Source organism: Chiloscyllium plagiosum, unplaced genomic scaffold (genome assembly GCF_037043375.1).
Source record: "Chiloscyllium plagiosum isolate Xiang-an unplaced genomic scaffold, Cpla_swu_hap1 HiC_scaffold_27, whole genome shotgun sequence".
Classification (NCBI taxonomy): domain Eukaryota; kingdom Metazoa; phylum Chordata; class Chondrichthyes; order Orectolobiformes; family Hemiscylliidae; genus Chiloscyllium; species Chiloscyllium plagiosum.
The window spans coordinates 62,831,742-62,858,996 of NW_028270165.1; the positions used below are offsets into that span (position 1 = coordinate 62,831,742).

General features: G+C 45.8%; 1 protein-coding gene across 1 annotated transcript in view; it reads right to left on the reverse strand.

Moving 5' to 3' along the window:
* Positions 1–727: 727 nt before the first annotated feature.
* The window catches only part of LOC148144435 (uncharacterized), a 107,205-nt gene continuing 80,677 nt past the window's right edge, over positions 728–27,255 (reverse strand). The window contains exons 4-5 of the mRNA XM_087975327.1: positions 1,483–1,649; positions 728–1,324 (exon numbers count right to left, since the gene is read on the reverse strand). Of these exons, the coding sequence (XP_087831453.1) occupies positions 728–1,324; positions 1,483–1,649 (764 nt within the window). The remainder of the gene's footprint in view (positions 1,325–1,482; positions 1,650–27,255) is intronic.

The following is a 27,255-nucleotide window of genomic DNA, read 5'->3' on the forward strand; positions in this document are numbered from 1 at the left end:
CTCACAATCAGGCCGAATAAAATCCAATCTCATTCGTCAACTCTGATGCGGAGGTGCTGGTGTTGAATTGGGGTGGACAAGGTCAGAAGTCACATGGCACCAGATGAAGTGATGAGGGGGCAGTACTCATGAAAGAGCAATGCTCCTAAAGCTTGTGATTTCAAATAAACTTGTTGCACTATAACATGGTGTCGTGTGACTTCAGACTTCTTCAACTCAAACTTGATGGGATACTTTGTCCAACTCGGCATATTTTATCAAGATTGCTTGGAGGAATTCTTTTTGTTAAAGATTAGATTCCCTACAGTATGGAAACAGGTCCTTTGGCCCAACAAGTCCACACTGGCCCTCCGCAGAGTAACCCAGCCATTCCCCTATCCCTATTCCTCTACATTTACCCCAACTAATGCACCACACCGACACATCCCTGAACACTATGGGACAATTTAGATGGGCCAATTCATCCTAACCTGCACACCTTTAGACCAGGGGAAGGAAACCAGAGCACTCAGAGGTAACCCATACAGACGTGGGGCGTGCAACGTGAAAGCTACACACAGACTGTCTCCCCAAGGGTGGAATTCAACCCAGGTCAGCATCGTGAGGCAGTGATCCTAACCACTGAGTCACCATGCCACCCCTGAGCCATGTAGGTGGGCTTGGTGGGTGTGAGTCCAGCACAAAACACAAAAGCTCACTGCACCCACTGTCAGAATGGGCAGGAGGTTCAGCCCTGGGGGTGACCCACTGCAGTGTCACTGGTGGAATCCGATTGTTGGATGCACTGGTGCCTCCGCAAGTTGCAGGACAATGAGAACCTCCGCCTGCAGTCAGGGCAGGCAAACGGCCTCTCCCCAGTGTGGACCCATTGATGGGCCAGCAGTTTGGAGGAGTGGGTGAACCCCTTCCCGCACTCGGGGCAGCTGAATGGCTTTTCCCTGGTGTGGACCCGCTGGTGGAACAGCAGGTCAGAGGAATTGCTGAAGGCCTTACCACACTCAGAGCAAGCGAAAGGCCTCTCCCTCATGTGGATTTGCCGGTGTCTCAGCAGGTCCGAGGAATTGCTGAAGGCCTTCCCGCACACTGGACAGCTGAAGGGCCTCTCCCCCGTGTGGACCCGCTGATGGGCCAGCAGGTTGGAGGATTTACTGAAGGCCTTCCCGCATTCTGGGCAGCTGAAGGGCCTCTCCCCCGTGTGGATCCGCTGATGGGCCAGCAGGTTGGAGGAATTGCTGAAGGCCTTCCCACACTCTAGGCAGCTGAAGGGCCTCTCCCCCGTGTGGACCCGCTGGTGGGTCCGCAGGTGGGAGGTTTTGCTGAAGGCCTTCCCACACTCTGGCAGCTGAAGGGCCTTTCCCCCGTGTGGATTCGCCGGTGGACCAGCAGGGAGGAGGAATTGCTGAAGGCCTTCCCACACTCTGGGCAGCTGAAGGGCCTCACCCCCGTGTGGTGCCTCAGCAGGTTGGAGGAATCGCTGAAGGCCTTCCCGCATTCGGGGCAGCTGAATGGCCTCTCCCCCGTGTGGACCCGCCGGTGCGTCAGCAGGTTGGAGGAATTGCTGAAGGCTTTCCCGCACTCGTGGCAACTGAAGAGCCTCTCCCCTGCATGGATTCGCTGGTGGGTCTGGAGGTTGTCCACCCAAGTGAATCCTTTCCCGCACATGGAGCAGTAAAACTTCCTCTCACCAGTGTGTATATTCTGGTGGGGCAGCAGGACACAGGAGCAAGTAAAGCCCTTTGCCCGCTCGGGGCAGGAGAACGGCCTCTTCCCAGTGTGATTGCACTGATGAGCCGCCAGGACAGGTGGGACATGGAAGCCCTTCCCGCAGTCGCCACAATTCCATGGTTTCTCAACAGGGCGTGTTTCCTCAGGTTTCTCCATGGCCCAAGCTTCAGCTGCACACACACGTGTACAACCCTGCCATGAATTATTCTTTCCAGGCAATAGAGTTGTTTCAGGCTCCACACTCAGTGCGCTGCAACAGTAGGGTCTTTCAACCGTACTCAAACTGGAACCAAAAAGAACGCTTTGCTCCTTCTCACAGAATCATAGTTGAAAATTGTTGCGGTCCTGATGGATTGAGTAACTATCAGACATTGATGTGAAAGTGAGGACTGGAGACGCTGGAGAGTCAGAGTCAAAAACTGCATCGCTGGAAAAGCGCAGCACAGCAAGCAGCATCAGAGAAGCAGGAGAATCAACATTTTGGACATAAGCCCTTTATCTGTTAACTTGAAACTTCTGTCTTCAGATAGTCTGTAAGAAAAGATTACAAAAGTCATCACTGCCAATCCAGTTTTTTTTATAGATATTTTTATTAGAAATTTAACATTTTAACAAGTTTACAAAAATAAACAAAACTCTCAGATATAAACATTGATATACAATTAACTCAAATATACAATAGCCAAAATTTAACAAAAAACAGAAAAAAAACGAAAAAGAAAAAAAATCAAACAAAACTCAACTATCTCCTAATCTAACCTACAACTAACCAGAGTGTATATTTAAGTCTCTTACATGCTCGGGATGTGTTAGTATCAGATATAATAAAACCCGTATTCGTGCGGGATTCGTCCCCCGAGGGGCCCCGGACCAGCCAGGTTTGTAATCTCAATTAAATAAAAGCCCTTGTTAGGATAGCCGAAATATCTGTATTTATGTAATTCAAGAAGGGCTGCCATATTTTATAAAATAATTCGGTCTTTCGGTGCACCATATTTGTAAGGAAGTCAAGGGGAATACATTCCATAATTAATCTGTGCCAATTTGAAAGTCCAGGATGGCCCTCAGCCGCCCAGTTCACCAAAATATTTTTCCTTGCACGAAAGAAAGAATAGAAAATAGTCTCTTCCCGTACGTGTCCAGGGAGGGAAGGTTTGAAAAGCCCAAGAGGAGAGATACAGGGTCCACTTTAATTTCCGTTCCTAAAATTTCTGTCAGGGTACTTGCTACTTTAGTCCAATATCTACAGATCTTATGACAGGTCCATAGGCAATGTACATGAGTGCCCACTTCTATTTTGCATTTAGGACACATTGGAGATGCTCCTGCCTTAAATTTTGCCAATCGAACCGGTGCTATATGGGCCCTATGAAGTATCTTCAGCTGGATAGCCTGGGTTCTGTTACAGATAGTAATTCTTCTAGCATTTTCCCAAATATCATTCCACGTTTCTATAGATTTCTCGTCCCAAATCCTGATCTCATGTTTTAAGCAGATTATCCATATCTCCTGATACTTTATCATGTAGTAAATGATAAATAGTACTGACGGAAAATACCCCCACTGGTCGTAGGACACTACATTCTCTATCTGATTTATAAAGACTATCTGATAACGTGGTCTTCTTCTGTATATAATCTCGAATTTGGAAGTATCGAAAGAGGTCTCCATTAGGTAATCCGAATTTCTGACGCAGCTGTTCAAAAGACATCAGGACCCCATCTTTAAATAGATCCCCTAAACATGAGATACCCCTGGATCTCCAGAGTTTAAAAGTGGCATCTGTAAACCCCGGTTGGAATCCCCATGCTCCCACTATCAGTGCATAAGGGGATGTTTTATGTGAATTGCCCTCATTTTGCCGCATTCTATTCCAAGCACTGCCAGTCCAGTTAAGAATGAGATATCAAGGCATTGACACTGACACCAGACAGAAACTGTACATATAGATGTGGCAAATGTTAGTGGCAAGCCAGAGTGATAGCACGGAAACAGACCCTTCGGTCTAATTCATGCGTGCCAACGAGATAACCTAACCTAATCTCGGCCAATTTGCCAGCATTTGGCCCATATCGTCTAAACCCTTCCTAATCGTATACCCATCCAGATGCCTTTTAATGTCATAATTGTACCAGCACCCACCACTTCCTCTGACAGCTCTTTCCTTAAACATGCCACTTTCTGCATGAAAGACTTATCCCTTATGTTCCTTTGTTAAGTTCTTTTGCTTGAGCTTCTTACACTGCAATACGCCAACTTCTGTGAACAACCAAACTTTATTAAGTACAGTACAAGTTGTGGAGAAACTCTTAACACTCTTCGCAATGCTTGAACACAACAGTACCAAAAAAAAAACAAACCCCTTAAACAAAGTAAAACTGAAACAGAGGCTGACAGTTGAAGTTAGAAGGGCAGAAGGAGACAGTGTTAGCAGCCTTTCTCCACATAGTCCACTGCTTAACTCACCCAAACGAGACTTCAGCTTTCAGGACTGACCACTCCCCTTTCATTGTACAGGTCACTTCTAAAACAAAAGCTTTGGCCTCAAGTCTCATCTGTTCACATATAACCAAAAATGCCTCCCAATACTGTTTTTCATCTCTGTACTAAACCAGTCACTTCGGAGCCCGGGTTTGTTTTACCACCCCTCTGAAAAAAAAAACCAAGGACACAGCATCCTTGAGAAGAATGACCAGCTTTTAGTAAAAGGACCAGCTTTTAGTAAAAAGGACCAGCTTTTAGTAAAAAGGACCAGCTTTGTGACTGAGGGATATAGGCCAAACACTGGCAGATGGGATTAGATTAGTTTGAGAACTAATCAGAGAGCATGGAGTAGTTGGACTGAAGGGACTGTTCCTGTGCTGTTTGACTCGGTAATTGTTCTGCAATGGTCTGAAAACCATTTTCTTGCCTTCCCCCATAAACATCCACTTCTTTGTTGTTCCAAAATCAGATGAACTCAGCCTTGAATATATTCAATGATCCCATAACTGCAGGAAGACATCCCCACTTCTGATCTCAATTCCTCTTGCTAAGATAACACCTGCTTTGCTCATTGCTTGCTGCACCTACCTCACAACTGGCATTGACTGGTATGGAAGGACGCTGAGGCCCCTTTATACACATTCCTGATGAAGAGCTCGTGCCTGTAACGCTGACTCTCCTGCTCCTCGGATGCTGCCTCATCTGCTGTGCTTTTCGAGCACCACACTTTTTGACTCTGATCTCCAACATTTGCGGTCCTCACTTTCTCCACATCCCAATATATCACCATTTAAACAATGCATCTCCTTTCTGCTTCCCCGCCCACAGGGAATGCTATCACTTCACATCGTGGTACTGCATTTTCCATGAGTTTGCCAACTGAGACACAGACCTGGCCCAACTTTTCCAGAATCTCTCCCCTCCATAAATTGAGATTGAGAGAGAGACACACACAATAGGGGTGTCTCTGATTAGGAGGACCACGCTCCTTCCGGTCCTCCAGGGCTTCCTATTGGCCCAACAAAAGAAGATCACGCGCAGTTTCCGCGGACAACCAGGAGCACGCGCAGGTTTTGCTGACACCGGCGAACATGCGTAGTGTGTTGTCACCGAGGAGCATGCGCAAGATGCTCTGTGACGTTGCTGATGTTACCGACAGGTTTTGTGCCCAAATGACACTCGGAGACAAGAAAGGCTGGAGCGACATTTTATATTTATCCTGCAGCTCCACATTTTATTTGACGACTCATCTTTTCCTCAGGGTAGGGGACTCCCAAACTGGAGGGCATAGGTTGAGGGTGAGAGGGGAAAGATTTAAAAGGGACCTAAGGAGTAGAAAAAAAGTGTGAAAGTTAATTCCCCACAAGTGCCCTCTCCAAACCTGCACATCTTTGGATTGTGGGGAGAAACCGGAGCACCAAAGGAATCCCACGCAGACATGGGGAGAAGGTGCAAACTCCACTCAGACAGTTGCCCGAGACTGGGATCAAACCTGGGTCCCCAGCGCTATAAGGCAGCAATGCCAGCCACTGAGCCTGTTCAGAAAAAGCAGCAATTGATTTATATGAGGGTGAGGGGGGAAAGGACTAAAAGGGACCTAAAGGGCAACTATTTTACACAGCGGGTGGTGCATGGATTGAATGAGCTCCCAGAGGAAGTGGTGGAGGCTGGTACAATTACAATATTCAAAAGGCATCTGGATGGGTATATGAACAGGAAGGTTTGGAGGGATATGGGCCAGGAGCTGGCAAATGGGCCTAGATTAATTTAGGATATCCGATTGGCACGGAACAGTTTGTTTCCACACTCCACTACTGTTTCTATATAGTCAGAATTGTTATGACACGGACTGCACCCCCCCCCCCCCCCAACTAATTTAAACCCAAAAAAGATTTACCCCATGTGGTAATGTGAAAATTCAAGAGGTAAGGAACTGTTTCTAAAAGTCACTATTTAAAGTTTTATTTAATGATCTAGGACACTAACTTGCAAGTGTTTAAATCTGCTGGGAATTTTCGTACCGCCAAATCTATTCAAATCTGTCTAAACCAGTTCAAATCTTGGACGAAAGCCCTCAAATTTTAAAACATTGTGTGCAACCTCCCCCACCTAATTTAAACCAGCAACATAGAGAAGGTTTAACCCATGCAGTAATCTGTGAAAATTCAAGAACCAAGAAACTATTCCCAAAGGTCAGTATTTAAAGTAAAAATTAACAACTTTATTTATTAAAGTCTAACAGAGAATAATTAATTAACAACTATTTACAACTCCTGTCTCTAACCTATCTTCTACCTTCCCCTATACGATACCAGTCCAATAAAAACCCCTGATTAAGATTTACCGAAAGATTCAAACTTCAAAACCAGCCAGCTGTTAAATCTTCTCTTTGTATCTTCCTCTGTAGATTTGCTCTCCAGGTCGGTGTCGATGTTTTTTCTCTGTGCAGACTCCTCTGGACAGGTACTCTTAGAGTTCTCACTAGCAGCCTACATTTGTTGGTCTTTTGGCAGTTCTCCTGTAACTGTTCAACTTTTTGTTTTGATTTTGTACTCCAAAGCATCAAATCGTTTCATTGGTGTTAATATTAGATTGGATTAAATTCCCTACAGTGCGGAACCAGGCCCTTCGGTCCAACCAGTCCACACTGACACTCCAAACAGTAACCCACCCAGATCCATTTCCCTCTGACGAATGCACCTAACACTACGGGCAATATAGCATAGTCACTTCACCTGACCTGCACATCTTTGGACTGTGGGAGGAAACTGGAGCACCCAGAGCAAACCCACGCAGACACGGGGAGAATGTGCAAACTCCACACAGTCAGTCACCCAAGGCTGGAATCGACCCTGGTGGTGTGAGGCAGCAGTGCTAACCAATATTCTCAAAATACTAAATTCAAACTTGATTGGAATTCAGTATTTTGGGGCAAGATTTAAATCGATTGGCCAAAATTGAGTATGTTTTTGTCTCCAGGCAACCCAGCTACTGAGCTGTTCGACCAAATGTTAAATTGTTACCTTGTTCAGAACGCTTGGTGCTACGTCAGGTGGTTCTGCTCGCTTTTCAACTCTCTTGAAGGTAAAATACACCTCTACACCTTCTAACAGAACCAATTTTTCAAGACTAGGGTTCGGCCATTCACCCCTAACAGGAGAAAGTGAGTACTGCAGATGCTGGAGATTAGATCAAGAATGTGGTGCTGGAAAAGCACAGCAGGTCAGGCAACATCCGAGGAGCAGGAAAATTGACATTTCGGGAAAATTGACATTTCGAGCAAAAGCCTCATTCACCCCGAACAGCCTGTCCTCAACTGCACATAGTTCAAAGCAAGTTTGAGAAAGATGGCTGCAGCTTTGTCTTAATATAAAATTGAACATGCGTTCAAACTTTACTGCTATTTCTGAATATATTATTTTAGCTATTCTCAATTTGAAAGATCAGCCATTTCTCGTGCACCCCCATCTCCCAGGCAGTTTCATCATCAACCATTCTCTCTCTCTCTTCTAAGAGCTTGATACAGCGATCAAAGAGAGCTTGAGGCATGAGAAAGTTCAGTGGGAGTTGGAAGAGAGACAGAATGGACAGGGTGACAGAGTGTGGGGGCCATTGAGAGACTGGGGGGAACAGAGGGTGGTGGGGGCGGAAAGGAAAGACTCGGGGGTCAAAGGGTGGAGGAAGAGAATGAGGGGGAAAGAGAGAAAATGGGGGGCAGAGAGTTGCGGGGTGAGAGAGAATGGATGGGGGCAGTGGGTGGGGAGAGAGACAGCACAATTCCCACCTTCCCCAGGACTGGGGCAGTGTCCCATGAACTGGAGCCTACTCCTCCCACAGCAGGTCATTTCTCAATCCACATATGGCTAAAGGAGAAGAATTATGTAATCCCTGCACGCCATTTCACCTATCAAATTCACACCGACCTTCCACACAGCATCCCACCCAGACTCATCCACTTACCCTACAGCCCTGCAGTTCCCCATGGCTAACCCACTCTAACCTGCACATCCCTGGACACTTTAGCACAGCCGATCCATCCAAAACTGCAGATCCTTGGACTGTGGAAGGAAACCGGAGCACCCAGAGGTAACCTGCGCAGACAGAAGGGGGAGAACATACCAAAGTTCACACAGACAGTCACGAGAAGATGGAATCAAATCGCTTCTAACAATTCTCCCATACCTGCAAAACCCTGAGCACCATGGGTAATTTAGCAGAGCCAATCCACCCTAACCTGGGCAAAGCTAAAAATCACATGACGCCAGTCCAACAGGTTTATTTGGAAGCACTAGCTTTCGGAGCACTGCTCCTTCATCAGGTGGTTGTGGAGTCTAAGATCATAAGATACTGAGTCTACAGCAAAACATTACAGAGTCATGCCACTGAGATGATATATTGAAGAAGCCTGGATTGTAAAGTCTTTCATCTTTAGAATGAGTTGCTGGTGTTATTAATATGTAAACCCCAGAACTTCTTATAAGACACCTACTCAAGATAACAAGGTTTTATAAGAAAAGATTACAACTTAGCTCAGACAATGCATTAAACGTGTGAGGCCAGAGTCTGTCTGCATCCCAGTTTTTGAGTCAGACTAGTTCTGTTTCCAAAGTGGAATTTATAAAATATTCCATGTATTATCTGCCTGCAGATTGTGCATTTTTTGAGTAAAATAGATGGTATCTGCAAATACAAATTCACCCCATAGACCTCGGTGTGTGCACGAGGGAGAGTAAAAGTCTAGTTCCATACTGTATATCTCTATGTCTATTGCATAACAGATGCTTTATTTCTGTTGATGTAAATATTGTTATAAATCGTAGCTGGGTACTAATACTTAGATGTAAAGGAGAGACAATTTTTCAATTAGGGCACTATAAGAATCCTGGCAGACCCCTATTTCGAGGTTACTTGCCAATGAACAGACACAAGCACCTATTTAATTCTAACTTTTCGCCTTTTTTGTTATATTTTCTGGTATGATACTCTGTGTCTGGATGGTTGACAGGCTGGGAGATTGTGGGCTGGACTTTGATTGACTTTTATTGTTCCGGAAGGTGTCAAAGGAGGTTAAAGCTTCAGCAGAAATGAAGCAGAGCTGAGAACGGACAACAACTGTGTGGGAACAGGGAGATCAATAGAGGACAAAGAAACCAGGACCTGAAATCCGAGCTGACACCAGACTACCTTGTGATCAGTGCTTTGATTAGCAGTGTCAACCCTCTACCTTTACCTAGCTTCTCATTCGACTTGAATGCCACATCTCCCCTCAATATTTAGGATCCAATCCTTGTCATCCTGAAGCTATGTCTCTGTAAGGAGTCCCAGATCATAATTATTCTCTTCAATGTGTGCAGTCAATTCATTCACTTTTGTTACGTTGCAGCGCTATTACGACACAGAGTAACCCCCTCTGCTAAATTAAACCAGAAACACAGAAATGATTCACCCCACGCAGTAATATGTAAAAGTTTGAGAGGCAAAGTACTATCCCAGAGGTAAATATTTAAAGTAAGAATTAACAACTTTACTCTTTATGTCCAACACAGAGTATTAAAACTCACAAAAATGCCTGGTTTTATAATCCAAAACATCGGATCATTTTATTGGTATCAATATTATCAAAATACATAATTCAAACTTGATTGGACTTTGGTATTTTGGGGCAAACTTTAAACTGATTGGCCAAATTTGAATTTGTTTGTGCCTCATGGCAACCCAGTTGCTCTATTTGTGTTGACCAAATATTACATTCTCATCTTGTTTAGAACACTTTGTTCTGCTCAGCTTTTTAACTCCCTTCAAGGTACAGTACCTCTACCCCTTCAAGGTACAGTACCTCTACCCCTTCAAGGTACAGTACCTCTACCCCTTCAAGGTACAGTACCTCTAACCCTTCATAACAAGCACAAATTCAGATACTGAGCTTTTAGTTTTATTGTTTGTAATCTTTTGAATCCAGTATTAATTGCTGGTACGTTTATTCTCCTTGTTCCTTTCTATTTTTCTCTGACGTCTATTTTCCACATCACTACATTGCTTACCAACCTTGATTTGGATTGGCCATGCTAAATTGCCCATAGTGCCCAGGGATGTACAGGTTAGGTGGGTTAGCCAATGGGAAATGCAGGGTTATTGTTTCATAGTAATAGAAGTAGGAGTAGGCCGTTTGGCCTGTTGAGCCTGCTTCACCATTTATTAAGATCGTGGCTGATCTATCCATCATCTCAGCTCTTCTTACTTGTGTTATCTCAAACTCTTGATTCCCTAAGGGGCGCGAGGGGTGTATGAGCAGGATGGTCTTCGGAGGGGTCAGAATGGACTTGATGGGCTGAATAGCCAGCTTCCACACTGTAGGGCTTCTATGATTTACCGCAGTTGTGTTTGCCTCAGATCACAGCTCCCAGAATCTCCCACCTTCTGCAAATCGAAAGACAAATCCCACCCTGACCTCTCGTATGTACGTTATCTAAATGCTTAATTGTTTCTAGTAAATACAGCCCACACCTCCCTCTGCTGCCAGTAACGTTTACAATGCTGATGAAACAATGCCATTCCTGCAGTACTGAAAATCGTAAGGCTTCTAACAATACCAGTTACTGATTCACCGCTCCTCCTGATGGACAACATTGGAAATACAATGTTGGAGGCTGGCAGAAATGAGCAGTTTAACTCAAAATTCCACCTAACCCTTCACTGGGCACCCCAATCAGCACACTGTCCTTACTGCTGGTAAGCCTTAAAGCACTTCACCCCCACAGTGCAATGAATTCCTACTTTCCACCAAAATCCTAGACGTACTCACGTACTCAGTTGCTGTCTCACCAATGAAATATTTCATTGTCACTTCTTCTGCTTCCAGTAAAGGCAAAACATCTTTGAAAGCTGCTCTGAAAGTCCAATCTTCACAACAACACTTCTGCTTTCACACAAGATGATTAAAGTCATACAGCACAGAAACAGAGCCTTCGGTCCAACTCATCCATGCCGACCAGATATCCTAAACTCATCTAATCCCATTTGCCAGCATTTGGCCTGTATCCCTCTAAATCCTTCTTATTCACATACCCATCCAGATGCCTTTTAAATGTTGTAATTGTAGCAGCCTCCACCATTTCCTCTGGCAGCTCATTCCAAACATGCACTACCCTCTGTGTGAAAAAGTTGCCCCTCAGGTCCGTTTTAAATCTTTCCCTTTTCACATGAATCCTATGCCCTCTAGGTTTGAAGTTGCCTACCATGGGGAAAGGATTTTGTCTATCCAACCTATCCATACCCCTTATAAACTTCTGTAAGGTCACCCATCAGCCTCTAATGCTACAGGGAAATTATCCCTGGCGTATTCAGCATCTTCCTATCGCTCAAACCCTCCAACTCTGTCTACATCTTTGTAAATCTTTTCTGAACCATTTTAAGTTTCACAACGTTCTTCCAGAGGAGGGCAACTGGAATTGCACACAGTTTTCCAAAAGTGGCCTAACATGACCTCCCAACCCCTGTACTCAATGCTCTGACCAATAAAGGAAAGCGTACCAAATGCCTTCTTCACAATCCTGTCTCCCTGCAATTCCACTTTCAAGGAATTATGAACCTGCAAGGACACTGTTTAGCAACACTCCCCATTAACTATGTAAGTCGTGCCCTGATTTGCCTTTAAAAATGTAACACCTCACATTTATCTAAATTAAATTCATGTTGCCATTCCTCGGCCCATCAGCCCATCCGATCAATTCTAATTTATATTGAACTTTATTTCCTCTCTCATCCCCTAAAAGCTGAGAATCTCCATCCCACTCACACTCCCCCCGTTCTGACTTTGCTGAACCTAATTCCTGCTGTAACTCATCCTGAAGGGTGTGGTTCATGCTGATTAACAGACCCACACTCGGGGGAGGTGGAGATCTAATTGAAACAGCCAGAATTCTGAATGGCCTGGACAAAGTGCACATGGGGAAGATGTTCCTATTGGTAGGAGAGTCTAGGACCCGAGGGCACAGTATCAGAGTAAAAGGAATATCTTTTAGAACAAAGATAAGGCGAAACATTTTCAGCCGGTGAGTGGTGAATATGTGGAATTCATTGCTACAGAAGGCTGTGGAGGCCAGGTCACTGAGTAGATTTAAGATGGAGATAGATAGGTTCTTGAGTATCAAAGGGATCGAGGGTTACAGGGAGAAAGTGGGAGAATGGGATTGAGAAACTTATCAGCCAGAACTTAATAGTGCAGCACCCCTGATGGGCTCAGAGGCCTAATTTCTGCTCCTGTGTTTTATGGTCTCTTGCTGTTCTGGACTAGGAGTGTGCAAATTGGGAGCAGGAATAGGGCATTTAGCCTGTCGAGCTTGCACCAGCATTGAACAGATCATAAGTAGATCTGAGTATACCGACGTAAAAGGCTAAAACAAGGACTGCAGACGCTGGAAACCAGAGTCTAGATTAGAGTGATGCTGGAAAAGCACAGCAGATCAGGTAGCTCCTCGGATGCTGCCTGACCTGCCATGAATATACCTACATTCAGGTTAATAAGCTGGAAATTTTTCCACTGGAGCAGAGGAGGATTATAACATCGTGAGGGGTATAGATCAGGTGAACGGCCAAAATCCTCTCTCTAGGCTGGGGGTCAAGATTACGGAGCAAATTTTGAAAGAGAGAGAGGAGAAAGATTTTAAAAGGACATGAGGGTCGCCATTTTCTTCCCCCCAGAGAGTGGTTTGTGTGTGGAATGAATTTCCAGACAAAGGGGTGGATGCAGATACAGTTAGAACATTTAAAAGACATTTGGATTAGTATATGAATGATGAAGTTTAATTTAAATTAATGTGAAGTGCTGGATTTTGGGAAAGCAAATCAAAGTAGGACTTAGCATAAAGTGTATAAGGTCCTGGGGAGTGTTGCTGAATAAAGAGACCTTGGAGTGCAGGTTCATAGTTCCTTGAAGGTCGAGTCCCAGGTAGAGAGGATAGTGAAGGCAGCATTTGGCATGCTTTCCTTTATCGGGTACAGCACTGAGTAAAGGAGTTGGGAGGTAGTGATGTTGAAGCTCTGCAGGACATTGGTGAGACCACATTTGGAATATTGCGTGCTTGGAATATTGCATGCAACTCTGGTCTCCTGCCCATCAGAAGGACGGTGTGAAACTTGAAAGGGTTCAGAAAAGATTTACCAGCATGTTGCCAGATTTGAAACAAAATAGCTCTCGGGAGAGTCTGAATAGGCTGCGGCTGTTTCCCTGGAGCGTCGGAGGCTGAGGGATGACCTTAGAGATTTATAAACTCATGAGAGGCATGGATAGGGTAAATAGACAAAGTCTTCTCCCTGGGGTGGGGTAGTGCAGAACTAAAGGTTTTGGGCGAACGGGGAAAGACATAAAAGAGCTCAAAGGGGAGCCTTTTCACACAGTAGTGCATATATGAAATGACCAGCCAGAGGAAGTGGTGGAGACTGGTATAATTACAGAATTTAAGAGGCATTTGGATTGGTCTATAATAAAAGGGGTTCGAGGGATATGGCCCAGGGCTGGCAAATAGACTAGATTAGGATAACTGATAGGCATGGACAAATTGGACCAAAGGGTCTGTTTCTGTGCTGTACATCTCTATGACTCCAATATAAAAGGTTCAGAGGGATATAGGTTAAACACAGGCAGGTGGGTCCAGTTTAGTTTGAGAACATAGTCAGCATAGTAAGTGATCTGCACTGGTCTTGCCTCCCCCATAATCATCACTTCTTTGTTGTTCAAAAATCAGATGAACTCAGCCTTGGATATATTCAATTACGCCCAAACTGCAGGAAGGCGTCCCCACTTCTGATCTCAATTCCTCTTGCTAATATACCACTTGCCTTGCTCACTACTTGCTGCACCTGTCTGACAACTTGCATTGACTGGATTAGAAGGACGCAGAGGCCCCTTTGTTCAGCCACACATCATTGCTGATGAAATGTTCGAGCCTGAAATGTCAATTCTCCTGTATTTGCCATTGAAAAAAAGACCTTGACTAACTTTCCCAGATTCTGTCCCCTCCCTGGATTCACTCCGTTTCCCTTCAGTTCCTGCAAGTCAACAGCTCAACCCCGGAATGGAAAAGGGGGTGAGAAAAGAGTGTGTTGAACTCACAGATGTTGGAGAGAGGAAGGACGTTGCAGTCTGGGGTGAAGCTCAATCTTCATTCAGAGAGAGAGGAGCAGCAGCAACCACCTCAGAAGCACATGGTGCTACTTCCGCATCCAGACGATGGGTTTGCTGTGATTGGCAGGAGAACCAGTCTACATCCGGTCCTCCAGAGCTTCTCATTGGTCCATCAAAACAAGGTCACGGAGTGTTTCCGCTTCTTGCGTGAGCATGCGTAATAGTTTGCTGACACCGTGGAACATGCGCAGTGCGTTGCTGACACCGAGTAGCATGCGCAGTATGGCGATGTTGGCATTACTGCAGATTTTCAAAATTAAAAATCACACAATGCCAGGTTATAGCCCGACAGGTTTATTTGGAATCACTAGTTTTCGAAGCGCTGCTCCTTCATCGTTGGTTGTGGAGCAGAATCATAACACACAGACTTTATAGCACCAGGATTGCAGTGACATGGGATGGAATATTAAACAACTTTAGCTTACCTCGACCATTTTTTAGAATGACCATGTTAGTTTCGATTCCTTCACATGTAAATCCTAAAACTTTTCAAAAGTTACGTTGTCAAGCTAACTTTTAACAATAGGTGTCATCTCAATCAGATGATGCATTGAAGGTGTTAAGTTAAAGTCTGTCTGTGTCCCAATGTTAGGTCAGACGGATTCTATTTCTATCGTTGTATTACAGAATCTTACGTGTATGAGTTTTTGAGCAAAATAAAATGCGATTCTGCAAGTACAAATTCAACCCACAAACTTTTATGTATGTGTGTGTGTGTGTGTGTGTGCAGGAGAAACCAAGTGATCATGTGTGTGTGAGAGAGTGTAATGGGGAATACGCCTGAGAGGGTGTGGGTGTGTGTGTGTGAGAGAGAGAGTGTGTGTGTGAATGCATGCGCACGCGCGTGTGTATGAGAGAGAGAGAATGTATAGTGTAGTGTGACATGAACCCAAGGTCCCGTTTGAGGCCGTCTCAAAGGGTATTGAACTTGGCTATCAGCCTCTGCCCAGCCACTTTCCGTTGTTGCCCATCCTGAAGTCTACTTTGAAGGATAGTCACCCGAAGGTCCAAGGCTGAATGTTCCAGACCACTGTACTGTTCCCTGACTGGGAGGAAACACTCCTGGCTGGTGATTGTTGTGCAGTGTCCATTCATCTGTTGCTGTAGCCTCTGCTCGGTCTCACCAATATACCAAGACTCAGGGCATCATTGCCTGCAGCATATGAGATAAACAATGTTGGCTGAGTCACATGAGTACCTGCTGCACTCATGGTGGGTGGTGTCCCCACGTGTAATAGTGGTAATCGTGTCAACATTCTGATACGTCTTTCATTATCTGCCGTGACAGAGTTGTATCATGTTGTCCTGAAGGCCAGGCAGTTTACTGCGAACAATTATCTGTTTAAAGTTTGGCGGTTGTTTGAAGGGGGTAAGTGGAGGCGTGGGGAAGGTCTTGGTGAGATGCTCATCCTCATCAATAATGTGCTGCAGGCTGTGAAGAACATTGCGTAGTGTTCCTCCTCACCTGAACAGATCCTATGTATGCGAAGGGCTTGTCCAGAGGGGGTGTCTGGATGAAGAACTGGTTGCAGATCTTTGGACTGTGGGAGGAAGCCAGAACACCCAGAGGTAACCAACACAGACACAAGGGGGAGAGAACATGCCAACTTCACACAGTCACCCAAGGGTGGAATCAAACCCAGGCTCCTGGCGTTATTAAGCAGCATTGCTAACCACTGAGCCACCATCCCACCCAGTGCTTTGAGGTTCTGCTTTGTCTTTGCAGCTTTTACCTTCTCATGCGCCCTCAGCAGAGGCTGTCTCCTGCTGACATCGTTGGACCACACCCATTGCACCTCCCTTTCCCACTTCTCCAGCCCAGAGCACAGCGGTTCCTGAATCCTGGCACCAGATTCTGATGCCATCTGTGCTTCTGCTGCCAACTGCAGACAACGGAGGCAATCCGCATCACTATTCTGTCCCTTATCTCCCCCTCCCTCACGTTGTTCTTACTCCCACCACCCCACAGTTAGTTCCCCCCCACCCAGCCCTCTCTCAGATCCCCTTTACCTGCCTGACCCGGGCTCACACCCTCCTGACCCTGTCCACTGACCCCATCGGAAGGCTCTCTATGGAGGGAAAGACCATCTTCCGGAATAAAAAACATCTGATTAACTTTCCGCCTTGCCCTCCCAGTGTGTCAGCAGCCTGGCTTCCAGCTCCACCTCTGAGCCGAAGGTCCTCCAAGTTGTGTTTCCCATGGATCACATCATCCAGAGCCTTCCACCTTTTGCAAATTGAAAGACAAGTCTCACCCTGCCCTCTCCAGTGTCTATTGTGTAACTGCTTAATAATTTCTCGTGGCCGGACAGAGACTGATAGCCAAGTTTGGAACCCATGAGGATGGCCTTCACCAGGATCTTGGGTTCATGTTATATTACAGGTGATCTCACTACACTGTACACATTCTATCTCTCTGTCTCTCACACACAGCCATACATTCTCAAATACTCACGCAGCCACTCTCTCAGATATACGCGCTCTCTCAGATGCACACACATGTACCCACCCACACTCTCACCCACACACACATCCTCTCACAGACTTATACTCCTGCACACTCTCACTTTACCAAGCATGCACACACTCAAACACACACTCTCTCACCAGACTCACGTATATGCACACACTCACTCACTCTCATGCATGCACACATAGATAAGACTATGGGGTGAATTTGCATTTGCAGAATTATGTTTGTAGATACATTCTATTTTGCTCAAAAAGTGCACAATCTGCAGACAGTCAATCCATGTAATATTTTATAAATTCCTACTTTGGCTCAAGACAGACTCGAACCTCACATCTTTCATGCATTGTCTGAGCTGAGATGGCACTTCTTTGTAAAACCTTAAGTTATCTCGAGACTGTGACTTAAAAGAAGTTTTGGGATTTACATACTCATGAACTGAAACCTGCAACCCATTCTAAAGATGAAACACTTAAAAGCAGTCGAGATTTGTTCAATGTATCAATTTGCTACAAATTCTGTGTCTTATGATCCTGCTGTACAGCTACCTGACGAAGGAGCAACACTCCGAAAGCTAGTACTTCCAAATAAACCTGTTGGACTATAACTGGATTTTTAACTTTGTTTCCAGTGAAAACAGCCCACCCCTCCCACTGCTGCCAGTAAACTTTACAATGCTGAGGAAACAATGAACCATCAGTCCTGAAAAACGTACAATTCTAATAATACGAGCTACACATTGACTGCTCCTTCTGATATAAGACATTGGAAACCTTGCGCCGGAGATTGAAAGAAGGTAGGAGCTTTAGAAGAAACACCTGTTGGATCTCATAGCCTTCAATGTCCGAGTCCGACGGTACGTTCAGGTAACTTTTGTTGGGACCCAATTGTGTTGCTGCTTCAGATAACTAACACACACACACACACACACACACATATACGCATGCACGCACACACACACACACACCCCTGCATCCCACTTTCTTCACTATTGGTCAGCTGAGTTGTCCCTTTGTAATTCGATCCTTGGTGCAGCCTTAGCCTGGAGGAAGTATTGCTTCACTCAGCAATTGCAACCCATAGCCTGTATGCAAGTAAGATTCCCCCCGCACATTTGCAGATGGGCTGTCAAGAATCAACCACACTGCTGTGGTCTGGAGTCACATATAGGCCAAACCAGGGAAAGGATGCAGCTGGGACGACTGAGTGAATCCTTTCCCACAACGGCAGGTTCCTCCCCTAAAGCATAAGTGAATCAGATTGGGGTGTTTGTTCCCCGAAAATGGTTACATAATGAGATTCTGAACTCCAGATTTCTGACTGAACTCCAAATCCGCCATCTGCTATGGTGAGATTCAAACCCGGGAGTCCCCAGAACTGGGTTATTAATGCAGTCGATAATGGCACTCGGCCGAAGCTCCTTCAATGCCCCGGCGATGGTAGGTGAACTCACTGATGTCTCTGCAGGTGGGAGGATCGGGTGAAGCCCTTCCCGCACAGAGAGCAAGTGAACGGTCTCTTTGATCCTCCAAGCTCAGTAAATGGTGTGAAGTCCTGTACTTTTCACGGTCACCGCACTGAATCTCCCTCATTCGGGTGTATCAGTATTCTTCCTGCCACACCAGTATCCAAGCAGACAGAAGCAAACATTTCTTCTCGACTGGAATAGCTGCTGATATTCAAGTCCCAATGAATCAAATGACTGTCAAAAGCTGATGTATCTTTTGGTTTCAGATTTCTTTCCCCATGTCTTCCTGCAAAGAAAACCATGAAATAAGTCACGGTCAGTACAGTCAAATGAACATAACATCGGTGACAATTCCTTAGATTGCCAGATACTTGCTGATCATATATTATTCATGACACAGAAACCTGAAAACCCTCATTCAGCCAGATAGCATTAAGTATATAAAGAGGAAAACTTCATTTAGGTGACAATGACCTGGAACAACCTTCCTACAAAGGTGCTGGGAATGGAGCTGAATGAAGGATATGAAAATGAAATGTCAAGGCTGCTTTAGGAAAGAAAGCCAGTAAAGTTGCTGAAAGACTTCCTGCTGACCTGTTAAAATAAAAATGAATACAAGAAATACAGGATGTAATTCCATTACTATATTAGAAGGTGAAAAATCATAGCCATGCAGCTTGTACAACAGCGAATATCAGATATACACCATATGAAGCACTCATAAAATCCCTGCAGTGCAGAAAGAGGCCATTTGGCCCATCGAGCCTACTCCGCCATTCTTTAAGATTATGGCTGATCCATCCATCATCTCAGCTTCTCTTACCTGCATTATCCTGACTACCATAAATTCACCTACAATCCAAAATCCCATCGAACTGTGTCTTGAATATGCCTGCTTCTATTGCTTCCTTGGGCAAAGAATTCCATAGATTCACCACTCTCCAGGAAATGTAGTCCCTCCTCCTCTGCCTTAAACCTACCCCTAATCTTGTTACCTAGTCTAACCCACCAGCAGAAACGACGAGATAGGGTGAGTCTGGGTGGGAAGCTGTTTGATGGGTCAGTGTGGATTGATGGGTAAAATGGCCTCCTTCCACACTGTAGGGCTTCTATGATTTACTGCAGGTGTGTTTGCCCAGAACCACAACTCCCAGAATCTCCCAACTTCTGCAAATTGAAAGACAAGTCCCACCCTGCCCTCTCATATGTGTGTTATCTAACTGCTTCATCGCTTTCAGTGAATACAGCCCACACCTCCCACTGCTGCCGATAACCTTTACAATGCTGATGCAACAATGCAATACCTGCAGTACTGAAAACCGTAAGGCTTCTGATGATACCAGTTACTGATTCACCGCTCCTTCTGATGCACAGCATTGGAAGTACATTGTTGGGGGCTGAAAGAAATGAGCAGTTTAAAACAAAAATCCACCGAAACACTTCACTAGGCTTCCCACTCAGGACACTTTACTTAAAACACTTCAACCCCACATTGCAACAAATTCCCACATTCCGTCAAAATCCTGGATATCCTCACTTACTCAGTTGCCGTCTCTCAAATGAAAGATTTCATTGTAGTTCTACTCCCAGCGTCAGGACAAAATATCTTTGGAAGCTGCTTTGAAAGTCCAGTCTTCACAACAATACTTCTGCTTTCCTTCAGTCCAAATTGTCTGTGCTGACCAGATATCCCAAATTAACATAGTCACATTTGTCAGCACTTAGCCTATATCCCTCTCAATTCACCCTGTTACCAGATGCCATTTAAAATGCTGTAATTATACCAGCCTCCACCACGTCCTCTGGCAGCTCATTCCATGCTTGCATCACTCTCTGTGTGAGAAGGTTGTCCATATGGTTCCATTTAAATCTTTCCCCTCTCACCTCAAATCTATGCCCTCTAGTTTTGGACTTCCCTACTATGTGGAAATGTTTTTGGCTATTCACCCCATCCATGTTCCATATGAACTTCTATAAAGTCACCCCTCAGCCTTCAATGCTCCAGGGAAAACAGCCCCGGCCTATTCAGCCTCTCCCTATAGATCAAACCTCCAACCTTGTTAATCTTTGCCAAACCCTTTTAAAGGTTCACAACACTTTTCCTGTAGCAGGGTAACAAGAACTGAATGCAGTATTCCAAAAGTGGCTGAATCAATGTCCAGTACAGGGGCAACATGACCTCCCAAAATCTGTACTGAAATGCACTGACCTATAAAGGCAAGCATACCAAACACCTCCTTCACTATCCTGTCTACCTGTGACTCCACTTTCAAGAAACTATGAACCGGCACTCCAAGGTATCTTTGGTCAACAACACTCCCCATTAACTTCGCAGACCCTTCCCTGATCTGCCTTTCCAGGGTGAGAGAATTGGGAGCAGGAATAGGTCATTTGGTCTTTCCAGTCAGCACCAGCATTGAACAGTTCATAACTGGATATAAATATACCGGCATCTAGGTGGACAGGGTGGGATTTTTTTCACTGCAGCATCGGAGGTTGAGAGATGACCTTAGAGAGGATTATAAAATCTTCAGGGGTATCGATGAGGTGAATAGCAGGCATTCTTTCCCTGGGATGGGTGTTTCAAGGTTAGGGAGCAAACTTTGAAGATGAGAGGAGAAATATTTTAAAAAGACATGAGGGGCACCTTTTTATTTTAAGACAGAGAATAGTTCTCATGTGGTATTAATGTCAAGAGGAGGTGATGGATGCAGGTACAGTTACAGTGTTTAAAAGACATTTGGATAAGTAATAGAAATGTAGAGCATGGAAATAGACCCTTCGGTCCAACCCGTCCATGCTGACCAGATATCCCAAACCAATCTAGTCCCACCTGCCAGCACCCGGCCCATATCCCTCCAAACCCTTCCTATTCATATACCCATCCAAATGCCTCTTAAATGTTCCAATTGTAATAGGAAAGGTTCAGAGAGTCTGGGCCAAACACTGGCAGGTGGGACTAGTTTAGTTTCAGAACACAGTCAGCATGGACTACTTGGACTTAACGGTCTGTTTCTGTGCTGTATGACTGTAACTGTTCTATACTGGTCTTAAAACCATTTTCTTACCTTCCCCCACTTCTTTGTTCTTCAAAGTCAAATGAACTCAGCCTTGAATACATTCAATGATTGACCTAACTGCAGGAAGACATCCCCACTTCTGAACTCAACTTCTCTTGCTAATAGGATAAAAACAATGACTGCAGATGCTGGAAACCAGATTCTGGATCAGTGGTGCTGGAAGAGCACAGCAATTCAGGCAGCATCCGAGGAGCTTCGAAATCGACATTTCGGGCAAAAGCCCTCCATGAGGAATAAAGGCAGAGAGCCTGAAGCGTGGAGAGATAAGCTGGAGGAGGGTGGGGGTGGGGATAGAGTAGCATAGAGGACAATAGGTCAGTGGGGGAGGAGATGAAGGTGATAGGTCAGGGAGGAGAGGGTGGAGTGGATAGGTGGAAAAGGAGCTAGGCAGGTCGGACAAGTCCGGACAAGTCAAGGGGACAGTGTTGCTGGAGGTTAGAAACTAGGATGAGGTGGGGGAAGGGGAAATGAGGATTTCGAAGCTTCTCTTGCTGATATACCACTTGCCTTGCTGATTGCTTGCTGCTCCTGTCTGACAACTGGCAGTGACTGGTGTAGAAGGACGCTGAGGCCCCTTTGTCCATCCACACATCACTCCTGATGAAGGGCTCGTGCCCAAAACATTGACTCTCCTCCTCCTCAGTTGCTGCCTAACCTGCTGTGCTTTTTCAGCTCCACAATATTCAACTCTGATCTCCATCATCTCACTTTCATCACATCTCAACATATCACCATTTAAACAATGCGCCTCCTCTCTGCGTTTTTTTTTAAACATCAAAGGCTATAGATTGTGTCACTGCATTTGCCATGTGTTTGCAAACTGAGACACAGACCTGGATCAACTTTTCCAGAGTCTGTCCCCCCGCCGCCCCCCGATTCACTCTTTCCTTTCAGTTGCTGCAAGATAACAATTGAACCCCAGAATGAAACAAAAAATGGAAAAAGTGGTGAGAAACAGACTGTTGTATTCACGAAAGTTAGACAGAGGAAGGAAGTTACAGTCTGGGGTGAAGTTCACAGAGAAAGGAGCAGCAGCAGCTTCAGAGCTCATGGTCCAACCTCCACATTTCGACAATGGCCGGCTCTGGTTGGCAGGAGGACCAGTCTCCTTCCGGTCCTCCAAGGTTCTCCATTGGTCCATGGAAAGGAGCTGACACGCAGTTTCTGCGGACACCAAGGAATATGCGCAGTGCTTTGCTGACACTGGCCGTCATGCGCAGTACTTGCTGACACCGCGGAGCATGCTCAGTGTGCAGGAATTTGTTACAAATTTTAAAGTTAAAAATCACACAACACCTGGTTATAGTCCAACAGACTTATTTGGAAGCACTAGCTTTCACAGCGCTGCTCCTTCATCGGGTGGTTGTGGAGTATAAGATCGTAAGACACAGAATTTATGATCGTATACTCCGCAACCGCCAGATGGAGGAGCAGCGCTCCGAAAGCTCGTGCTTCCAAACAAGCCTATTGGACTGTAACCTGGTGTTGTGTGATTTTTAACTTCGTACACCCCAGTCCAACACGGGCACCTCCACATCATGACAAATTTTAAGTGTCCAAATGCGAATACGAGAGAAAAATACCAAAGCAAATTTTGTCGAAATGTTTTTCCCCTGTGCCCAGACATGTTATTCCTTTTGCATTTTGTCTGGCTCTACCCTGTCATTTCCCCAGGGTAGAGGTATTGCAAAACTACAGGGTATAGGTTTAGGGTGAGGGGGAAAAGATTTTAAAAGATTTAAAAGACTCGGAATATAATATTCACCCCTTACAGGGCGAAAGTGAGGACTGCAGATGCTGGATATTAGGGTCGAGAGTGTGTGCTGGAAAAGCACAGCAGGTCAGGCAGCATCTGAGGAGCAGGAGAATCGAAGTTTTGGGCAAAACCCTTCATCAGAAAATAGCCATGGGGAACTGCATGGCTGCAGCGTCTGGGTGGGTCTGGGTGGGATGCTGCTGGGAAGGTCGGTGTGAATGGCCTGCAGGGATGATATGCCTTAGCCATGCTTATATTGAGAAATGGTTACCCCAAATCTGCTGTGGGATGAGTGGGTTCCAGTTCGTGGGACACTGACACCAGTCCTGGGGAAGGTGGGATTTGTGCTGTCTCTCGCTTCCCATTCTGCCCCTTGTCCATTTTCTCCCCACCCACTGCCCCGCCCTTTCTCCCTTCTTCACACTGCACCCCGATTCTCTCCCCAACCCTCTGAACCCCAGTCATTCTCTACACCCCAACCTCTGACCCCTCTCCATATCTCTCCCTTCTTCACCACCACCAGTGCCCCCGCCCGTCCTTTCTTGTGCCTCAGCCCTCTTTGATCTAGTGGCCGAGCAGAGGCTGATAGCCAAGTTTAGAACACATGAGGATGGCCTCAGCCGAGACCCTGGGTTCACATCACACTACAGGAGACCCAGCAACACAATACACTCTCACACACACAAGCACACTCTCTTACATACTCACACGCTCGTGCAGACCCTCTCTGATAGACATGCTCTCTCTCAGACACACAGTAATACATCCCCACACTCAAACCTACGCACACACCATCTCACATGCTTATATTCCATCTCTCTCTCTCTCTCTCTCTCTCTCTCACACACACACACACACACACACTGTACCCAGCATGCACACGCACACACACGCTCTCTCTCATGCATGCACTCACATACAGAAGTCTTTGGGGTGAATCTGCGTTTGCAGGATTATATATTTGGAAATAGAACCAGTCTCACTCAAGATTAGGATACAGATAGACCCTACCCTCACAGCTTTCATGCATTGTCTGACCTGAGGTGTCACCTCCTTTTATAGAACCTTAAATTACCTGGAGAATGTGATTTTTAAAAAGTTCTGGGATTTACAGATTAATGAACTGAAATCTACAACCCGTTTTAAAAGATGAAAGACTCAACAGCAATCTAGGTTTCTTCAATATATCATTTATGTTACATGACACTATAATCTTTTATTCTATATTCTGTGTCTTATGATCCTCCTCCACAGCAACTACAGGTCCAAGGAGATCTGTCCAAACTTTCCAATCTACCTTCAGAACTGACACTCCTCAGGCACGGCACCATTCACGTCAACCTGTTCATAACCTGAGACCAACGAGCCACATGCCATGGGCGCAACCAGCTCCAGAAGCCGCTGAGACTTGCTCAGTACGAAATACATTGTACATTGCTCCCAGAATTTCAAGCCGCAACGAGTTTCAAGAACATCTGCTTCTCAGTCTGTCTCCTGCTCCCTGAACACTGCTGTTTGTCCCTTCCCCAGGGACCGGGCTCTCTCCACTCGCGGATAATTGAACCATTTTGTTTCTATTTGCAAGCTGTGCTGGTGGAAGGCAGAGCCCATTCGCTCTTCTGCTCTCTCTCACTATCACTTGGGGTAGGAGACGTCATTGACACGAATGCATCAAATGGCAACTTTGAACTTGTTCCAAAGGTCTGTTATCGAAGAAATGGCAAGGTGATGTGCTATCGGGACAGACAGAAACGGACACCGGAGACTCTTCCCTCAGGTAAATTGATATGAGTGCCTGCTTGTGCAGCCTGTTTGGTGTTCAGAATTTGCCTTGACACAGCAATCCTGCAGAAAGTATTTTGTTACACGGGCGTCTGTTTCTTTACCGCAGGAAATGGACAAACAAAAGCAAGTCATGTGTTTCGACTTCACCATCTGAGGGAAGAGGTTTCACACTTGAGATCAGATCACACCGACAGAACAGGACAAGACAACTCAGAGCTCCACATGGTGCCAGCGCAACTGTGTAAATCTGACCCTAACTACTCTCTGCACGAAAACGTTCTTCAAAATGTTATTTTTACTTCCTCTCCTCGAGACTCTGCCTAATTGTTAGCGATCATTTCAGGCGTGGTACCATTTTCACTATATTATTTTCTCTGTCTAAACCCCTCATGTCTTGTAAAACGTCAACTGGGCCAGATTTCAAACTTCTGTCTCCAAGGAGAGCTGTCCCAACTTTCCAATCTGCCTTCATTATTGACATTCCTCATACACGGCACAATTCACGACAACCTGTTCAGCGCTGTCTCCAATCACCTGCTCTTCTGCTGTCTCCCTCTCTCTGAATCACTTGGGTAAGAGGTGTCAGCTTCACTAAAAAGGCCCTGACCATGCGGTTGCCTGACACTTTAATACATCACCCTGTTCCCTGGCCAACATCTCTGTTTCAGGCTTGGAGCAGTGTTCGAGCTCCAGATGAAAGAACAACACCTCATTTTCCACTTGCCGAATCGTTGAGGATCCTTTCAGGTGTGGGAGCATTTTCACAACATTATTTCCTGTTTCTGGGTCCCTCATGACTTGGAAAAGTTCGGTTCTCCGAGGAGAGCTGTCCCAATTTTCCAATCTACCTTGATTGCTGACATTCCTCAAACACTGCACCACTCACGTCAACCTGTTGAACACTATCTCGAACCATTTCACTTCCCTGTTTTCCGCCTCATTCGTACTCCAGACAGCCCAACCTCGTTTCACGAAGGCGTTTTTTGAGAAAATTAATCAGGCAGTTTTGCACAAGTCAAGTTAAAAAACGCGGACTCACCCGCGATTTGAACCCGGGACCACTCGCAATTCGGCATAGTAAAGGACCCTAAGCGAGAATCATACGCCTAGACCAACGAGCCAGAGAGCCGGTAGGCTGCTGGCGCCCCACACCACTTGGGCGACCTGAGACTTGCTCAGTATGAAATACATTTGAGATTGCTCTGAGAATTGCAAGCGGCAAAGAGTTTCCTGAACAATTGCTTCTCATTCAGTCTCCCTGCTGCTGTTTGTCCCGTCCCCAGGAACCGGGCTCTCTCCATTGGCAGATAATTCAACATTGGGCCAGTATATCACTGGGAAATATTTATGTCCAAGCTTTTTTCGGAAGCATATTAGAAGGCGAGGTGCAGAACAGAGCGCTGTTATACCGGAAAGCTGCTAAAGACGACATTGAGTTAATAGGAGAGAATGCTTTCTCAGCTGGGTTATGGTCCCAACACGCACCCGTTGTGCCAGGGGTTCCACCTCGGTTCCACTCTTCCTTCACTCGCAACACCCCACACCCACCTCCCATCGCGCCAAGGCACTTTCCCCTGCAACCGCCGAATGTGTAACACCTGCCCATTTACCTGCTCCCTCCTGAATATCCAAGGGCTCAAACATACCTGCCAGGTGAAGCAGCACTTTTGTCACAACCTAGTCCACTGCATTCGCTGCTCACAGTGTCGTTTCCCCAATGTAGCATGAAGCATAAACTGGGTGACTGCTTCGCAGAACATCCCGGTTCTGCCCGCGGAAAAAAGGCCCTGACCTTGCGGTTGCCTGCCACTTTAACACATCACCCTGTTCCCTGGCCAACATCTCTGTCTCAGGCTTGCAGCTGTGCTCTAGCTCCAGATGAAAGAACAACACCTCATGTTCCACTTGGTGACCGTACAGCCCTCCGGTCTTCAATATCGAGTTCCATAACTTTAGGGCCTGAACTCCCCCATGTCCTTGACCCCTACCACACAAACGACTCCTTGTTATCACCTCGTCTGCTATGACACACTACGTATTGTTAGCCGCCAACAGTCTCCATTAACAGTTATTCGCCCTCTCACGCGGATCGTTATTCACTCCTACGTCCTTTCTATTGTTCTCTCTCTGAGCTGGCGGCAAACACAGCAATGTACATCGGAGACACTGAGCCAGCTGAAACTTGCTCAGTGTGAAGTACATTCCACATTGCTCCAAGAATTGCAAGCAGCAAAGCGTTTCCAGAACATCTGCTTGTCATTCTGTCCCCGGGGCAGAATGGCCACTTTGTCTCATCCCCAGGAA